Source organism: Calliopsis andreniformis, chromosome 5 (assembly GCF_051401765.1).
Source record: "Calliopsis andreniformis isolate RMS-2024a chromosome 5, iyCalAndr_principal, whole genome shotgun sequence".
Lineage (NCBI taxonomy): Eukaryota > Metazoa > Arthropoda > Insecta > Hymenoptera > Andrenidae > Calliopsis > Calliopsis andreniformis.
Window position 1 is genome coordinate 5300552 of NC_135066.1, and position 18936 is coordinate 5319487.

The 18936-nt window shown below is 50.9% G+C and overlaps 1 protein-coding gene across 3 annotated transcripts in view; it reads right to left on the minus strand.

The window, feature by feature from the left end:
* The window catches only part of Hth (Meis homeobox homothorax), a 392475-nt gene that overhangs the window by 338105 nt on the left and 35434 nt on the right, over positions 1-18936 (minus strand). For all 3 annotated transcript variants that reach the window (XM_076379358.1, XM_076379359.1, XM_076379357.1), the window contains exons 5-6: positions 11597-11647; positions 4557-4748 (exon numbers count right to left, since the gene is read on the minus strand). In XM_076379358.1, coding sequence (XP_076235473.1) covers positions 4557-4748; positions 11597-11647 — 243 coding nt within the window. The remainder of the gene's footprint in view (positions 1-4556; positions 4749-11596; positions 11648-18936) is intronic.

Here is an 18936-nt window from a genome sequence, read left to right on the forward strand (position 1 = left end):
CAACCGCAGAAACAATACGAAACAAAAACGTAACACTATCAAAAAAGACAAAAAAAAAAAAACGCGACATCCTCAACAAACGATCGTTCCTTTCTCTCGACCGAAACGAACTCGAGCGTCGACGAGGCTCGAAGGATCGATTCGAGGTCCGATCGAGCCAGTCGAGGCTTCGAACGCGCCTCGCCGAGAAAAAAGCTAATAAAACGTACCGAGTGCGTGAGACACAGAGTCTCGCATCGAGCGAGTATTTTTTTCCGACCCGATTCGACCACTGTCGCGAGCATACGCGGCGTCGAAAAGCGAGATATCTAAAATAAAATGCGTCCGAGATAAAACTCCAGTCCTTCCTCTCTAAATGCATCCCGCGACATCGCGACCGTGGCCGAAACGAGCCCGCGGTAAGAACCGACTGTCTGACGAGCGAGAATCACCCGAATCTACTCGATTCTCTCCCGGTAACGTCGCGCGTTTCCTCAAACGATTGCATGATTATGGTCCTCGATGCTTGGCTCCGTCCGCTTCGAACCCGATTATCGTTAATTAAAGTACACAGTCTGGGCGCCACGCGAGCGCCTCGCTCTGCACCTATGGCACTATGTATTCACGTTTAGTCCGATCTCCTCATCTCCGCTCGGTCGCGTGCGATCTCACGCGACCGCGCGGAGCCGCTCGTCGCGCTCGAGAAGACGCTACGCGACACGTCCAGTCGAGCCCTCGTTTCTAAGCGTAATTCAACCGTATTAATATCCTTCCATTCTTTTAAGTACTTGCAGGCTCGAAAACGAAAGTACAAAAGGGGAAACGAGGTTCGTTCATCATTCCCCGATCACTAGATAGAATCAACACGAATACAAAAATGTACAATTCGACGATTGGTAAAAAAAGAAGGAAAATGGTACAATTTGAGCGTCGTGATCGCTCTTAGTGCGGTGTATCTTGGATAGTAATATCGAAGGGTTGGAGAACGCGTTGCAACTGGGGCGTTCTCCGTGTTTCCATCTACTTCGAGTTTCCCTTTCGAGTTCCATCGCTCCGTGTGGTTCATCCGTTCGACACTCCACCGTGTGTCGTCTCGGAGAAGCAGACAGCCGAGGGACCTTTTTCGTGCAGGTCCCTCGGCCCTAGGTTCGGCACTCGTAACTAGGGTTCCGACCGGCTGGTGCCGAAGCCCACCTTCCGACCTCCGTACACCCTTGTTCCTTGCATTCGTTCGTTCAATTTCTCTGATCGCAATCAGCCAGCGCCAGCATATCTGCGCGGCGTATCTCACGATCGGAGCCTCGAACGGAGATCGCTCTCCGCTGGTGCCCTGCGCCCTTCACCCTGTTTCCGTGTTACGTACCTGTCGTGTGGGGCCAACATTTGTTCCCCGTGGACCCTGCGCGGTACATATACACCGTATCCTCGCTCCCTCTTACGCAAATAAGCCTCCCTCTCTCGTACGTGTCGTGTCGGTGTATAACACTGTTGCTGAACCGTGTACGTCTACCTATGGATTCGACTCGGAGTGCTCGCGTGTGAGCGCGTAAGAGTCTCCCGTGTACTGCTATGATTCATGACGACTGTGTCCCGTGTACCTGTGTGTCTATGCGATTCTCTGTGTACATGTGAGATCCTTTGAGTGTATAGGTTATCCTCTGTGTGTTTGTATACGTGTTTGTATACGTGTTTGTATGCGTGTGTCGCGTGTGCTGATTCTCGCGTGTAGGAAATGCTAATTCCAGGGTCAAGGAGCTCCATGGCGGGCACCAGCTGGGGGGCACTCTCGTTCGGTTGCCCTTTCTCCCTTTCTCTTCCCCTCTGTTCCTAGGTTTTTCAGTCGTTTTCAGCAGAGTACAAGGGTTATTAAGTACGGGGATTGGGGGTGGACCTCGCGCGCCCTGCCGGCCAGGACTTGTACCTCACACAACTCCCTAGTTACGAGTACCGAGACCTAGTACGGTTCGCTTCAATTCGCGCACGACTTCTTGGGTATCCCGCTCGGTTGTCTCTTTTCGCCGCTTCGCGCGTCTCCGTGCTACCTCGGGCGCGTTGGTGGGCCCTACTCGAGGTACGATAGACCATCGAAGACTGTTCAGAGGATGCCGAAAGCTCCCTCTAGAGTGTCTGATATTAAAATGTGCAAAGGTTGTCGGTAATGAAATTTCGATAGTCTACGAGGATCTATGGCGTACCTTCAAGCAGGGCTTCGCACAGCTAGTCAACTGTCCCTTCGTGTCCTTTTCGTCTCGAATTTACCGCTAGTCGAAGCTACTAATAAGTTAGAAACCATACGTGTCTACCTCCGCTACGATTTCACGAACGTGGATCCGCATTCTCACCCGATCCTTCTCATGCTTCTCGATCATACACACTCGCACGCACGCGACTCTTAAGTTAACCGTTCCGTTTAAAAATAGACACAAAATTGATCTTGTCACGCTTAGAAGCCTTAATCCTATTACGTATATCCTGATCACGGTTAATATTTCGTTAATTAATCGCTCACGCCTCGATGCCCGAAAGCGACCTCTCGTTCCTCTCCTACCGATACAGAAAGCTCGCGATCTGGGAAACGAGGGGAAGAAGAATTCCGCGCGATTCGCTTCTCTCCGTCACTCGTATGAAAGCTATCAATAATCGTCAAACCGAACAGAATAAATCTGCTCTAGATATCCTAAAACGACCCTCCCCAGAGGGTTAATAATCACGACTCGAAATGATCTACGGTCAACCAATAAAGAAGTGAAAGTAGCGAGAAGCGTCAGACGCGTCGAATCGCGCGAAAGAAGCCCTCGAAACGATCTCTCATCTCGTTCCACGCCCTAGCCGCGTGTCCTCGCCCAACGACGTCTCGCGCCCTTCAATGCCCACTTCGCTCGGCGAATCCGTGCCGCACCGCGTGCAGACCTCGCAGGAAGTCGCGGAAGGAAAAGGGGGGACACGACCGTGTGTCGATGCAGCACGTGGCGCGCGGGTCCACGTGCTCGCGTCGCGACGATCCCGCGGGAAGAAGAGCACCGATTGCATAAGGTCCCGTTCGCGGGCTATAATAGCTCGTCGCGCGGCTGGTTGGGTCGAAAGACGGACTCGGGACTCGGAGGTGCCTCCGAACGTGTCTCGAAAGCGGAACATGTCGTCGGTCGGCCGGCGTGTCTGGCTCGGGACGAATTTAGAAGCATTCTTCTCCGCTAACACGCCGCGATCTTACGTAATCGAGGCTGCACGAGTGGACCGTGCGCGCAAACGAGCCGTGGACCGTTCTGCTCCGTCGACTCGGAATGGCGAACTCGAGGGATGAAGCGGGCACCTAGCACCCAGTGCTCCTTTGGACCTCACCGCGATCAGTAACGCGTCGAACCGGAAGTGGCTCGAACACGAGGCTGAATTACGTGTGGAATTATGTACATTACGAATGTGGATCGGTTCTACGGCTTGAGCAACATTTAACAGAGAGATGTACAGAGATAGAGAGAAGTAGAGTGGAAGTAAAGAGAGAGAGAAAAAATAATAGATCGTGAATGAACTCAAAAGCCAGCCAAGTGCCAAACAAAGTAACACTCGTCCTTCGCTCGGAGCAGTACGAGACACTCGTTAGCAACGTACTGGAAATGCCGACAAGTAGCGCCAGTCCAACAGTCCGCGGCCTGTATCATCGACACCCCACGACCCAACGAGACACCCTGACCCTCGAGACACGTGGCAGAGAAAGGAGGACGCGCTGACGGAGATCCAGAGAACAGTTGTTCGCGCTGGTCCGCGTCACGGCCCTAGGTGCTAGGTTACACATCTTCCCTCGAGTGCAGTTCTCGATAGTTTCCTCCTGAGCCCTCGTGTGCATCTTGTAACCACGAAGAGGATGCAACGATCGCGGGTGATGAACCGATCTCGCGATGTTCCTCGAAGACAGTTTACGCGGCGAGAAGACTTGCGAGGCGGGCAGGTGGTCGACGAAGAGTTAGAAGTCGGTCAGATTCGAGAAGCGATTCACGAAGAGAGACACCTCGAGGAAGAGGGTGACTCGTAACGCCAAACGGCGCGAGAAGAATGGTGGTTCGAACGACGACGAAGAAGACGCAGAGAAGTAGAAGACAGCAGAGGGTAGAAGGGCGATTAGAAGAGAAAAGGTCTACGCGGAGTCGGCACGGAAATCGCGGCTATTACGAGCACGGATATACGGCCGAGCTGATGCTGTGGTAGGCGGCGAGGGCGGCGTGCGCGTGCGCTGGGGGCGCGGATGCGGCTGCGTGCGGCGAGGTGGCCATCGCGGATGCCGCCGCGGCTGCCATCATCATCTGTTGGTGCGTACGCTTTAGGGAGTTGGGAGTTGTGGCGGCGCTACTTGGGGTAATAGCAGTAGTAGTGGTGGTGTTCGACTGCGGCGCAGGGTGGTGGTTTTGGCTTTGGTTTTGGCTCAGTTGCAGGGGGGTGGTGGTGGCGGTACTGCCGATACCGGCGTGATTATTATTGTTATTGTTATTATTATTCTGGTGGTGGTGGTGATGATGGTGATGGTGGTGGTGGGGAGTGATCGCGTCGTGCGGATAATAAGACGTGGACGATGGTGAGGTACTCACGACGTCCGGCGTGCTGGCTCCGTCCGTGTGGCTGGTGCTGTCGGCGGTGCTCCTCGGTCCGCCGCCGTCCAAACCGTTCCCGATCTCTGGCGGTTTCGAGCTCTCCCTGTCGTCGATCACCAGGTCGATCGGCATCTTGCCCTTCAGGCAGCTGATGTACCGGTGACAGAAATTGTCGCACAGCTCGTGGACCTGCAAATCAAATCAAATCATCCTTTAATTCTTACTCTTCCTACTATATCTAGTGATTTATATCTATGATGTGTTGTAACCGAAAATAAAGAAAAATAGAATAACTTATGCGGCTGTTATTTCATGCTACAGAATTATTTACAGATTTTTCAGGCAGGTATAACTGAAGCTCTCTCCTTCTCACTGGAGATCATATCAAATCCTCCAGGTCATTATATAAATTAGATTATCACGGTGCATTCGCAAAGAGAGCTCTGACTCGAAAAATCAGACTCCTCGAGTTCACCTACACTTCCCATTCCAAGAGATGTTTTCTCCTAACCTTCTCTCAGAGTCAAGCTATTATACTACTGGCCCATCCCCAAAACCCAGATTCCGATCGTTTCCCAGACCATTGTCGAATCCGAGGCACGGCGATCCCAGCGAACCATTCCACCCAGTATTTCCACCTCGAACCGAAGACACCGAAAGATCCGAGCGATGCGAACACGCTGGTATCGATACACAAAGATGGAGGAGAGGCTGTCGAGGAGTTCGTTGCATCTCGAGGCCGTGGAAGCGGTCCGGCAGGGAGGAACAAGGCCCGCTGCATCCGCGGCGAGCAGCGGGAAAAGGACAGAGCGAGGAGGTCTGACCGGTGTCCAGTCGACCAGAATGTTATGTATGCAAATGAGGTCTGACAGGCCTATAGGATACCCGGTCCACCACCGTCCTCCTCACGGTTCATCCTTCTCCCGCTTCCCCTTCGATCCCCTCTCCGCTATCATCGACCGACTCGCCATGGTCTTGGTCCCGGTTGATTCGGTTTAGAAAAAATGTATTATATAAGCAAAAGCAAATAAAAACGCTTATCTTGTTATATGTAAATCGAACGATCGGGGGGACGAGAGAGAGGTGGTCGGGGGAGGGTGGCGAAGGACTGGCGCATTACGAGGCGGCGCGGCGTGTCCTCTCCGGTTGCAAGCGCGTACTCGCAGCCTCTTCCTGGCCTGTTCGAGCTTCTTCCTCGGCAACCCATCCTAGCCGATACTTACGGCCCTCTTCTTATTAGGCGTTTATATGTAATAGAGAAGAGGGCCATGGTTGCCGTAGGCGGCACCGACCAATGGTGGAAGGCCGCGGCTAGCACCGACACCGTAGACAATGCGCGCGTTTATCATGCGTTAAGCGTATGCGAGGAGAGGAAGGCTCGTTGATCGAACGCGATCCCGATCCTCTTTCGAGCGGATCGCCGCGCTGCCCTTCTCCACGCCGCGCACGATATTTCACGGCCTCTGGGTCCCGTCGTATCTCTCGGCCCTGCTGGCTCGTTTCCATGGGAAATTCGCGCGGCTCGCCCAAAGGGCCTGACAAAGAGGGGCCGATACCGCGGACATATCGGGTCAGCTACGACGCTTCTCATATACCAGGCCTCCCCAGAATTTTCTCCGAAGTACCGAGGCGACCGTGCCACGGGACGTAACACAATGCCTCCTCGAGATGACTAGACTCTCTTTAACGCGGGGACGAAAGGGCGGCGGGAGAGGGGGCGGAGGAGCTCGAAGGACAGCGGCTATAATGCCGGACTGGTTAGAATTTGATCCGCCGGGAGTCGAGTCGAACCGGCCGACAATGCTCACCGAAGAAAAGAAACGGGGCCCATCCTTTCCTTCTCTCCTTTTTCCCTCTCTACCGACCGCCTGGCCCGCCGAAAGGACCCTGGCCCTGCTCGACGCTCGCCTACACCGACCGGAGAACCCTCGCGCGCGGGAACACGAATATCGAGCCACTTTTTTTTCACGCTCCCGCCGATTACTAGTTCGATGCGACTGTGTGTATTTCTGGGTGGCTGGAGTCTTGGGTAATGTATACGAAAGGTACTTTCGAGAATAAGGGAGAATCTGAGAACAGGAGAAACTTGGACTAATATCCTTTTTATAACATGTCGATGTCGGGCAGAGTTCAGATACACATTTTCAAAATTTAGAATTGAGAACATTTAAAGAAATAAAGAGCTTCGAGAAACTGTAAATTGAAGTTTCAGGTAGACGTAAATTTGGAGAGGTGGAGAGTTGAAGTTTCGATAATTTGGAAACTTGAGTTGGGTCGTGTGGGAGTCCAATGGATCCACTTTGGGAATGGGAAAACTGGGGCATATGTATGAATTGGACTAGCTATGTTGCTCTGCTCCTCGGGGTGTATCATATCCTTTCACCGTTCACACGGCCACTCGGTTGACACAATATCCCCCCGTCCTAGAGCCAAGGATACGCTAGATGGAACACGGTGCACTTCTTTGGTATCTAATTCATCCTAGCCGGGACTACCTTCTCGGATTTTCTGATACGACGAACGCTACCAACGCGAGACGGGCAAGGATTGCGGGGGCACGGAAAATATCGAGTGTCTCAAAGGATCGCCGTTTCTAGTGGCGTTCTCGATCACGCTGCCCTCCCTCTTCTTTTTCCTGACAGAGAAAGCTCCATTATCGGTGGAATTACCAATCAATAAAATGAGTAATTCTGCTCCACCTTTGCAGCATCCACTAAACTAAGAAATTCCAAGTTGAAAAAGAAATGACAAATACTCTATACAATAACTCAGTGCATATTACCTACACAAAGGGATATACTCATGATCTAGGTATCGCTTCTCAGATGCAACGTAGAACATATAATACTACGACCATATTGGGGGAAATATCAGTAAATCCAGGGGTAAATTTCCATGCAACTCGAGCGTAAATTTCCCAGAGTCCCCTAAATAAAAGCAAGTAGAGTTGGTTGTGAGTGGTATCGCTTTCATTACGTCCCCGCGACCACTTCTCGTGTTCCTGGAGGTACACGCGACACCGGAGGCAACGCCATTACCGGAAGGTGGCCCTCTCCTCTCCGCTCGTACAAGCGCCAGAAGAAACTCGATGGTCGCGCGCGATACCCCGACGACGTTGTCGCCTGTAACTCGAGATTATTCCCATTTTATGGCCGATTTAACAAGCTCCGCGGACACGGGGGTGTCGGTTTGTCCGCTCGCGCCGCAAGAGAAATCCTCGCCGCGGTTTCGCCCATTCTCTCGAAATTCCCTCCCACCCGTATGCAAATACCACAGCCGAGCGTTTTCTCCGCGATGAAAATTCGCGTCGTCGCGATTACGAGGGCAGGGGAACGCCGCGAACGAGTTCTAGATTCAAAGACTTCTTAAACGGTCCCCCCGTTGTTCTGCTCTTCCTTTCTCTACCTCCTCCGACCCCACCCCGACGATGTCGTGCCAGGGGAGGTTCCGCACGAGGCGACATTATACCGCCGCGAGAGGCTCCCCTTTCATCCTGCCCCGAAATTACTCGGGAATTTACGTAAACGAAGGATCGGACGAAGGAACGAGCAAGTGTCTCTCTTCCTGGGCCACTCCTTCCGCCATCCTCCCTCTGTTGACGGGCTCTCGGAAAGGCAAGCGGCGAAGAATGGAACGGATCCAGGGTACGTACGAGCGAACCGAGGAAAGGAAAAAAAGGAGCGCAGAGCGAACCCCATTTACGGGCACAATGGGCTCCTTTGAAGCCGAAGGTAATGAAGGTTTCGGGGTGTCTGTCTCGGTCCCTCTCGCGCGGCTCCGATTCACAACCTGACCACCCCTTACGGCACGCACAGGATATGTCCATATACCGGGTGTGTACGCGCGAACGCGTCCTCGTTTCCGGGACTCGACGAACCAACCAACGCTATACATATACAGAAACCACCGCAGAAAATTCAAGCTCCAGACTGACTAGTCCATGAAAACTAGAAGCAACCTTGACTGCAATCTTTCTAAGCTCACCCTCGCCTGAAACACAGTCCATGCTTCAAACTTTTCTATCGCGGTCTCCGAAAGTCTAGGGTCAGGCCTTGCCAGATGGCTCTATCGGGCGAAGCTTCGCTCGAACTTCATCTCCAACCAGCGAGTTGCCGAAAACGTCGACAGATGCCTTCCCGAAACCTAAGCACTCGTCCGCTGACAGAAGAGAAACGTTACAGGATCACTAACCCGGATGTGCCGTCTCCCGAGACGCATGCAAAAACGTCGAACGGCTCCGAAACGACGGGGAGGAAGCACGCGGATGTCCCTGACGGAGAGGACTAGGTATAAGTTAGAACCAGTTCCTGCCGGCTCGGAGGGGGAGGTTCGTCCGCGCGTTGCGCCGGTATGAATCCCGTTGGCATGCACTGTGCGCCATAATACCCCATAAGAAATTTACCGCTCTCTAACCGATGATGGCGTGGTACGTACCGCCGCGAGTGCGGGTCGAAGGGAGACGAAGCGCGACAGAGAGGGAGAGAGACGGCGGCCTGCGACTCGGAGGACCGTCGTGGAGAGAGAAACGGAGGGGGGACACAGAGAGAGAGAGAGAGAGAGAGAGAGAGAGAGAGAGAGAGAAGGAGACAGGGAAAGAGGGTTGGAGAGGGGACGAGGGCAGAAGGTAAACGAAAAAGGGAGAAAGAGAGGTGGCCCTTCCGCGCACCGGGCCCCTGCAAAACGTAATTATGCTAATACGCGATTGGCTCGAAAATGTTAAATGCACGAAGCGCAGCACCGCGGGCTACCATGCCTCCTCCCCCCGTTTGTCATCCCTCTTGCTCCTTCTCCTCGTTCCGCTCTTCTCTCTCCCTTTCTCGCTGCATCCTCTCTCGCCTCCCGCTCCCCTGACGCCCCTCGCCGCGCGCCGAGCCCAGATATTTATGGAATCTTCTTCATCGCGCGTTCGCTGCATTCCGCTTTGCTCGCTCGCGTCTTGTCTCTCGCTCCGCTCGGCTCCGTCTACGGGGGCCCCTCTGGGACCCGAGAACGTTTCAATCTTCATTACCGTCGATGCCAGCGCGACCCGCGCCGTGCCAAATTGCGGCCAGGTTTTGTCGCGGCCGTTCGGGAGAGCCCCCGATATCGCGGCGACGATCTCGACGGAATAAATCCGGCCCGCGGAATCGTAGGATCGGGGAATCCGCGGCCGGGAAAAAGCGGGCGGACGCTGCACATACGGGATTGTCGAACGAGAGATTCGGATTTGGAGCTGATCCAGCTCCGAGGAAACGGAGGTTTATGGGAGGGTCCCTGGGGGTAATTGATACGTTCAGTGACTTCGGTTTTATTTTTAAATCGTCTCTTTAGGGATATTCTGGCGTGCTGATATACTCAATTTATTACATTGCTGACTTGACTTAGTTTTTAGAAGATACTTCGTGATTGGTGAGGCTGGAGTCCTCAAACTCGAATTTTTGTCAAGTAGAAGTTTTCTAAATTGTAGATATTATATATTACGATTACAAATTATGACACTGTAGTTCTCTTTGATAAATACTTATTCTTGTATCTGGGATTAAATCGATATCTACTGAATTTAAGTATCGCCTTTGTCAACAAGAGTCAGCGTGAGTCCAAGCATAGGAACACTCAATCTAAATAATCGTATTAAACTCTCGAACCCTCTTCCGCAATCTAATAAGATATTAAGACCATCTCGATCATCGATCAGATACACCAGCTTGAAGGCTGACCTGGATGTGCAGGCACCTCGAATTCGCTGGTTGGTAGCCCCGGTCCTTATAATAATGTAATCGCGGCAAATGAGGAAAATTGCTATAAAATTGCAGGATCGGGCGGCCAATCCAGGCGGGCCCGACGAGAGGGAGCAGCGCGGAGCATCGTCTCCCTGGCGAGCCAATGGCTGCCGCCACGTCAGCTGCCATTTCGATGGAAATGCGATGGATGTCCGCTATTTCGTATGATAAAATATCGCCGCAAAAACCGCCTGTCGAACAGGGCCCGCCCTGGTACCCTTGCAAACAGCCCCCTCGAAAATTTTCGATGCTCCTTGCCGCTCGAAAACGGTTATCAATCGTTAGCCGAGGAAAAACGAGCCGAAACGTCGGTTCTAATGTAATATGTATCTTGTCGCGAGAAGAACGCGCGCGGAATGTCGAGTAAACGATCCCCTTCGATTAATTTTGACTTCGATTTCCGGTCAATCGCGCAGAGAAATGGAAAAAAAGAAAGTTGTATGTGCTTTCGTGAGAGATTGCTGTTCGAGGATCGTGAAGTTGCACGAGCGGAACGCACGGAAAAATAGAAGTTTCTGGGTCAAGAAAGATGGCCGATTGGATAGAAGAAACATCAAAAAATCAACGTGTCTGTCGGTGTTGCCAGCGATTGGACAGGTAAATGACGCCACTTACGCGGCGGAACTAGACTCTAGTCGGCGGCTAAGCTATACCATAGCCGACGACGATGACGGGTGGTGCCGGGCTTTCACTACAATTACGGAAAATTACGCTCCGCTCGTAGCAGTTGTCTTTCAAGCGTTACGAATGGCTTATCTACCGCGGACGCACGATAATCTGTAGCAGTCAGTCCCGATTGCGGGAACATGCCACTCGCTGACGTTCGATTTGCTCCGTGATCGAAAGAAGAACGTTTGGGGCGGCAGCTGATGTCCGATGTTTACGTAGATAAGTCTATGCTTTGACCCACGTGATTCGGTTGGGATTCACGAGGCAACGTTTAAGTGGAAAAATCGATTCTTTCGTGATTATCTTAAGGCAATCCATATTACGACCACGGAATAATGCTATTTTTGTACAAGACAGGTGATAAACGAAAGCTTAAAATATTTTTGTCACCTGAAGCCAACCGATGCTATTAATTCAGATGCTATCGCGAGATCTACTTCAGTCCAAAACAGTGCTCAAAGTAAAAGCAAACGTAGTAGCTTTCGAATTAACAGCCTTGCTTATTAATGAGCCAATTGATCGGCATCGATCTCCCTGAATACTTGAAGCTTGAGCGCAACCGGCGGAAGATCGATTCTCGGTCCGAGTAGAATCGTGAAAGGTACTCACCTTTTCGAGCTCGAGGAGGTGAAACCGGAGGACCTGGATCGCCTGGACCATCTGAAACGAGAAAAAGAAATCGAATGAAATTCGTTCGGCAGAGAGCGAGGATACAAAAGGGGTCTGAGGAGGCAAAAGGAAGCAAGCGGACACAGTGACTCGGGCGCGAGTCAGCGGGGCAGACAGCGATCCCAGGAGCGCTCGAGGATACGCCGCGCGTATCGCGCCTCCATTTATTCCTCGAGGCTCGGTCCACTCCGCGAGGATTAACGAGAATTAATTATTATTGCGTCTGCATCCCGCTAATTGCGTCCGCGGATTCTGTGTCCTGCATGAAACGATCGATGGTCGGGTTCGACGACCTCGATTGACGTACAGTCCAGTCGGTGGTCGAGAGAGCTGCGTACCCTCGCGACTCATGGCGAGCAATAGCTCTAGAAAGCGATGGACGCCGCGGTGTCCTTCGATGGTAATTAGCGACCAACGATATCTCGCGATTTTCTTCGGTGGCGTAATATTCATGGATCACTTTTATCTCCGCGAACGTGGAATTCAGATTCGAAACAGACCGACGCCGTTTCTCCGAATGCTTCTCGGTGTGTAATACATTTTTCTAAACGAGAGTCACGTTCTCAGTCGACGGGGCCGGGTATCGAACGTGCATACTCGAGCCCAGGGCCATCGGCATAATTTTCCGATACGCCGTAACGCTTAAAGCCACCTCGGAGCCCTCGCGCGCGATCCCCCCTCCCTCCGCCCCCTGGCCCATCTGCAGCGTGCAGGGAAACGGGCCTCCCGCCCCCTCGCCCCTTCTATCACCCCTGTTCGGTCCCGTGGTCCTCCCGGTTGTAGTAGAAGCGGCGATTCAATTAGGCAAAGCGGCAATCTTAATTGTTAATTAACATTATATTTATGCAATTATGGTCCATTATGATTCTGCGCGGCCGATAACGAAGCGACCGCGATGAGTGCTCCCTTAGATAGTGACTGCTGCTTCTCGAAACCTGACCACTCTACCGGACCCTCTCCGTTCCTTCACCTTCCCTCCGCCTTCCACCGTCTTCGAGAACACGCCACGCAACCGAACGATCAGGGGTCGCTGGCCAACCGCGCGCGACCGATGCGTGCGAGCGCGTTTCGATAGGAACAATTCGCAATCAGCCTCTAATGGAACAGCCGCGATTGGATGGGACGTCGAACGAAGGTGCTTCGAGGTAAAGCGTAATGCGACCTAGTGGAGGGCTGTTGAGGATTCTCGAGTCTATATGGAGCCGAGATGAGAGTCTCTGGAATTGTGCGGCGGAATTGCTGCTCTGTGCACGGAGACCTTGTTACCTACAGCATTTTTGAGGAAACTCGTTCGAGCTTTCGTTCGTGGAAATTTTCTGTCAACTGGGGATGGTGGTTTAACACATTTGAGGCTGGTGTATTGTGTCGAGACTGTCCTCGGTGGCAAACAATAGTCTTTAAAATATGACAATAATTTTGTCATAAGATGAGGTACTTGATAGATATTCATAACCAGAACATTACCTGAATTCCAAGACTGTGACGAAATAGTGAATCATTCCTAGGGGTCCTAAAATGGACACCCTATTTTTTCAACGCTCCAAAAATTAAAAAATATCAAGAGAAGATGATTCATGAAGGTCCTAACACAACTACTATACTTTTCCAAAGAGTTTAATGCGCAGTCTTGACACAAGCTCACGACTTGAAATGAACAGATGTTCAGTGAAAGAACAGTTTCAAAGAAACCCGAGTGTGCCATCGACTTCTCATTGAGTTTCCATGAAGACTAAGATACCTGACGAACAGGTACTCATTTTCTCAACTACCTCCATCACATCCAAATCCTCACAAACAGCTTCTTTCTCCCCCCAGTGCAACGTTCTCCTAATTTCTTCATGACCGAATTCATCCGAGATAACCACAGAAGTTGCTCATCCCAAAATCAGTTGGCCGCGAGTCCGTCGCCGACGACGTTCAGCAGAAGGGCGGCGATGTCGAAGGAGCTCGGGTATGAAAAAAGAGGCGCGGGCAGGCAGGCCGCTGGGGAAGCGAGAAGAAAGAGAGAAAAAGGGACGATGGTATCGGGGGGCCAGTAACGAACACACAACACGCAGCCCCCGAGAGTGCTCGTTGACGAGATGGTGCGAGAGTCGATTCGCCACGACGTGTTTCTCTGCTCTCGTTCGCCAGCCTCCGCGGCACAATGTGTCCTCTATATCTCGGTCCGGTTTTGTTGCTCGCCAGACGAGCAGGCTGCTGCTCCGTTTCTCCCGACCCGTTCCTCCTCCGTTATCTGCTCCACGGCCTGCTCGATTCCCGCGTTTCCCTCTCCGTTCGATTGGCCACGGAGCGCGCGGCTAATCGAGCGCGATCGCAGATGCGCGACACGCTCGCGATCTACGCGCCTACGCCATTCTCCCGCGCTATTCGGCATCGAAATTCCTCGGGCCGCGCGATCCTCGACCCTCGCGGGAGCACAATGATCGCCTCTATGCTCGGCCGCGTCGCCTTCTCGCCGCGGACTCATCGGCAATGTATCCCGAAGCGCGGCCACGCTCCTCCCTCTTCGTCTCGAGATGTTTCGGGCCACGAGGTTTTGCCACGATCGCTCATCACGTGATATTAATTAGGCTTGCGGGCGCAGCCGGCCGGAGGGTCGAGGGCCGCCGGAGCAGGAGGAAGAGAAAAACTGCGAAACGCGCGAAGAAACGGGGAGATGGTGTTATTTATAAGCCGGCAGGGACGACGTAGTCGGAAGCGACGCCCGACGACGCGGGCCTCTGTCTTCTCCCTTCCCATCTGCGCGTCGATCTCGCTTCTATTTGGAACGCTTTCCTCGTCCCTTTTCCGCGCACGGAACTCGTCGTTTCCACTCGAGCGCCGCTGCACCCGTGAACCGATGCACACACGCTGCACTTGCGTATTTGATGCATGCCCGAGATACGGGATGCGCGCGTACGCGCGTAAATGAGCGCTACGCGTCTCGGGGCCCCCGCGATTCACGGACACTGATTTCTTTACCCTTTTTGCACACTGCTCGTGCTTCAATTTCTTCTCTTTTTCTGCTTTGGGGCTTGAATAGTTGTTATGTTTGTAATAGTAACCTTGTGTATTTAATTGTGTTTTTGTCTCTTGACCTCTGCTGGTATGGGGTCACAGTAATTAATAATTATCTTGTCGTAACTTAGATTCCTATGTCTAGTATCCACGACACATATTTAGAGACTTAGACGAATTCTTTTACTCGTTATTTAGTGAATAAGATAACTTCGTTTAGTACAGCTGCAGAGATTCAGTAATCGTAATTTAATGAAATGAGTCACAGGAGTTCGTGAAATCCCTTTCAGCAAAATTTGGCAATTCTAGGGATTAGAATAGACCAGATAGAAAATCATAAATTTTCTAAACTCTACTGTAAATAATTTTTCATGGTTGACTCACAGTATTTCCATCGCAACACGTTTTACTACCGATTGTGAGACCGTACCAGCCAAGAGTAAAGCATTTGTGTTCCGATGAAGCTTGAAATCGTTGTCGAGAGTGATTGATCCATGGCACAGGCAGGTGAAATTGAATTGTTTATCACCTGATGCTTTTATGTTGGATCCGGTTGCGTTTTAAGTGCTTCGGCCCGAATGTAACGCGAGAGTACTCGGTTTCAGTGTAAGGAAGACGACCGCTGATCTGCCAAGACATTCTGGATGGCCCTCAAGAATGTAGAAACTGATAAGCAATAAATTTCGAAAGAAAAATAAATTTTGTAGCGCAAAGGAGGCTCTCGGGAAATATATCCTAGCAGAACGGAGCGTATGGAAGATCGTGCCTGCCGTCTGGCTGAAACTTTTGGGCGATAGTGTACTTCATTCGATGCCAAGTAATTAGTCCAAATTGGAGAGAACGAGATGGATCGCGAGGCTCCAAAATTAGACGCTATTCGAACGGAGTATCGTCTATCCGATGCTTCGAAAGCACCAGAATCAAACAATTATTACGAGCACAGCTCCCCATAATTTCAATTTCTCTTTCGTTCGCTTAAACTGTCCAGAAACATGGATCGCATAAAAACTGAAAGCGCGCGATTGAAAATGCATGGCTTGTTCTTGAGGGAATGCTCGCGTCGGTGACTTCTGATTGAAGATCGTACAAGTGCAGACGAGATACTCGTATCAATCAGTTCTCGAGCGAGAAAAAGAGGAATTCAGAAGAGCAGCCAGACGCCGTCAAAAGGAGACGATGGAACGAAGAGGAGCAAACAGCGTGCAAGGGGTACGAAAAAACTGGTAAAATTAGCACTGCATACTTATTAACTCGACGCGATTTAAGAAGAAGAAATAATTCGGCAATAAAAAAACACTTACTTTACTCGAGATGAATACTCGCAGAGTTAGCAAATTCTAATAAAAAAATAAATAAAATTAATCTACTGAAAATTATATAGCATGCTTTCATTACGAAATCGCCGTTTGTCTTAATTGACAAAGTGGTGGCAAAGCTTCCGCTGACAGCATACGCGCGCACGATCTGAAGGAGCAGAGGAGGAAAAGAAGCCAGCTCCTCGAGCCGATATTCAGCAGAATTTCCAGCCGACCGAGGATCTACGACGTCGTAAATCTCCCGGTGACGCGGCGCGAACCAATGTGATACTAAATAGAAATATGGATAACTGGCGCGCGAAGGCGAAAGAAGCGAAATAAATTATGGCAACCGCCTCCTGTCGAGCGAAAGGAGCCGCGATGATTTAATAATTGTAACCGATGAACCAGCCATCGGCTGCCACGCTAATTGAATCGCGAACCAGGCGTACAGTTTCTCGATCAACGCCCTCGGAAACCGCTCTTTGTTATCATCACGCGGAATAAACTAGAGGATCAAACGCTTATCGATGAGTGTTGATGATCCTCGTTGTAGCACAAGAGAATCAAAAACAAGCATCTCTCTAGACGAAACACTGATCGCCACGACGAAGATTGAGAGGGTTCGTTGACCCTCGCGCTTCGACCTTGACATTGGACTTTAAGAGAGGACTTTGACGATAGAGGACATGAATTAATAACATTTTGAAGTAAAAAGAAATGAAGGTAATACGTCGTCATTAAAACTGCACACAAGATTAGTTCTTAAGACCTTGAGCACACTTTTTTAGAAAAAAATACTTTCCTTACGAGCACGCATAATATGCTCTTAACAATCATTAGAATTCACGTAACGTGTCATGCAAGAAACTCCTGCGCACTGAGGCTCGACTGCAGGAACACAAGGGGCCTTATCAGAAGAGAAGCGATCGCAAGAATAGAAGGAAGAATGTAGTAGGCTGGTATCGAACGCGATCCGAGACGACAAAGCGAATCGCGTGACACAAGGAGCGCAGCTCGCTTGCATCCTCCTTTCGTTCGTCCATAGACGCGTGCACGAGCGGCAACTCTAATGAATGGTCGTTAATTGTATCAATTATTAACGAGGGACATCGCGCGGACGCCGCGACGACTCTTATCGATGTCCAGTGATTTACGAGCCGAGGCGTCCTCCTGCTCCTCTTCTTCCCTTTCTCTCCTGCTTCGTCGAGCAGCGTGTCCTCTCCTTGTTCCCAACGGACGCGATTCGACTGCGCCGCGACTCGCGTCCGTTCGACGTCCGACCGCTTCATTATCGGCGGTGCCTCGTGTCCGGTCCGCGTCGAAAACGCCGCGGCGACGCCTCTCGCCACCGGCGTCGTTCCCGCGACCGTACTCCGTGGTAATTAATTTCCAACCACCGGTTCTGCCACACTGTCACGATCGCGTGTGACTTATTCATTGGTCATTTGCTCGGGCCACCTTATCGCGACCTTTTTCTCTGAGCTCATGCTTGCCTGGTTGCGATAACGTTTCTCGATTCTTGGATCGTCTTTTTTGGATCAAGTGACTACTTTAGGTTGGGTCTACGCTACATGCCATATAACACAGCTATATAACTTGCTTAAAGTAGTTGTAACAGGCAGGGTAGACCCAGCTTAAAGTAGTTGTAGCATGTAGTGTAGACTCTTTACTGAGGGCCAGTTTTCTGTAACTCCTTGGATTAGCAGTAATTGTCTATTGTGGAATATTTTGTTCTGTTATCATTTTTTAGGCGTCTTCAATTCTAGACCAAACCTTGCTTAACGCAGAGAAAGCATATTTTAAAGATCGTTCACAAGAGAAAGTAGATGAGACAAAAGACACACAAATGGGTGTTTCGATGGTGCTTTCGGCACGGAATTACCGAACATCATTTTCCTGTGTGTGCACAGGAGAAAAAGGTTGAAGAAGCCACGGTACACGGTAGTCGAGAGCGCTGTGCAAGCAAGGGACGGTTTATCTACGACCCTCCTGACACGTTTGCCGCACCAAGGCACTCGAGGCGACAATATTTAAATATTGTTAAGCCGCGCGATACTTGCCATCGGCAAACACGCCGCTCCTTGACGATTCCACGCACAACCTAGGCTGTTGCACCCTCTTCGAATATCGCCGCTGCCAGCACGTTTCGGCTAGCACTAACCACAGTTACAAACAATTTGCGAATGAACGTCATGTCTTATTATAATATAGAGCAAACTGTGCAAACACTAAAGAAACTTAGAAATCAATTTAAACAAATTACTCACTGTCTAACAATTTTCTCCTTTTCAAAGACCTTTAGCCTCTCTAAAAGAAATAAGTCACTCACATTAATTTACACCCTATCGTCTCTCACCAAGGCATAATTACTCTCCTAACAGTCAATCAAGTACGTTTATGCCGACTGAACCAATGTACAATGAATTTGTCGGTGGTCCAGGGGCCGATTAACAGCCGAGACAACGAAAGATCAGAGAGAGGTAGCTTTTGAAAGCAGTACGAAGCTGTAGCGACGCGCAACAACTCCAGGAGGGTCGGCTACGTAACGAAGTATTAAGATGATAGTGCGTCCTGGCACGGGCCATCAAAACGGCGGACTGCCGTCTTAATAGTCGGAGATTTATAGTCCCGACGAGTCGACGCAACGTCACTGCCAAAGGAGAAGTCTAGCCCGCCGTAACCTAACCCAACCTAACCGTGCACGCGTAGAAACACGAGGAGATAGCCGAAGGAAGAGAGGCAACACGGGTGGAAAGGTCTTGTACCACCGGGTGCAAAAGAGAAACGGGCCGAAGAAAGCGGAGACAGAGGAAAAAGGAGAAAATGAAGGAGGAAAGAAGTTATCGCGCGACTACCTCTGGGTGGTCCGCGAGAAAGAAGGAGAAAGCCTTAGGGGCGAGGGACTTTCTTTAGAGAGAATTCGAAGGACGTTTCTCGTTGATCTTGATTTTTTTTACTCCATTATTCTTCGGCCACTTATTT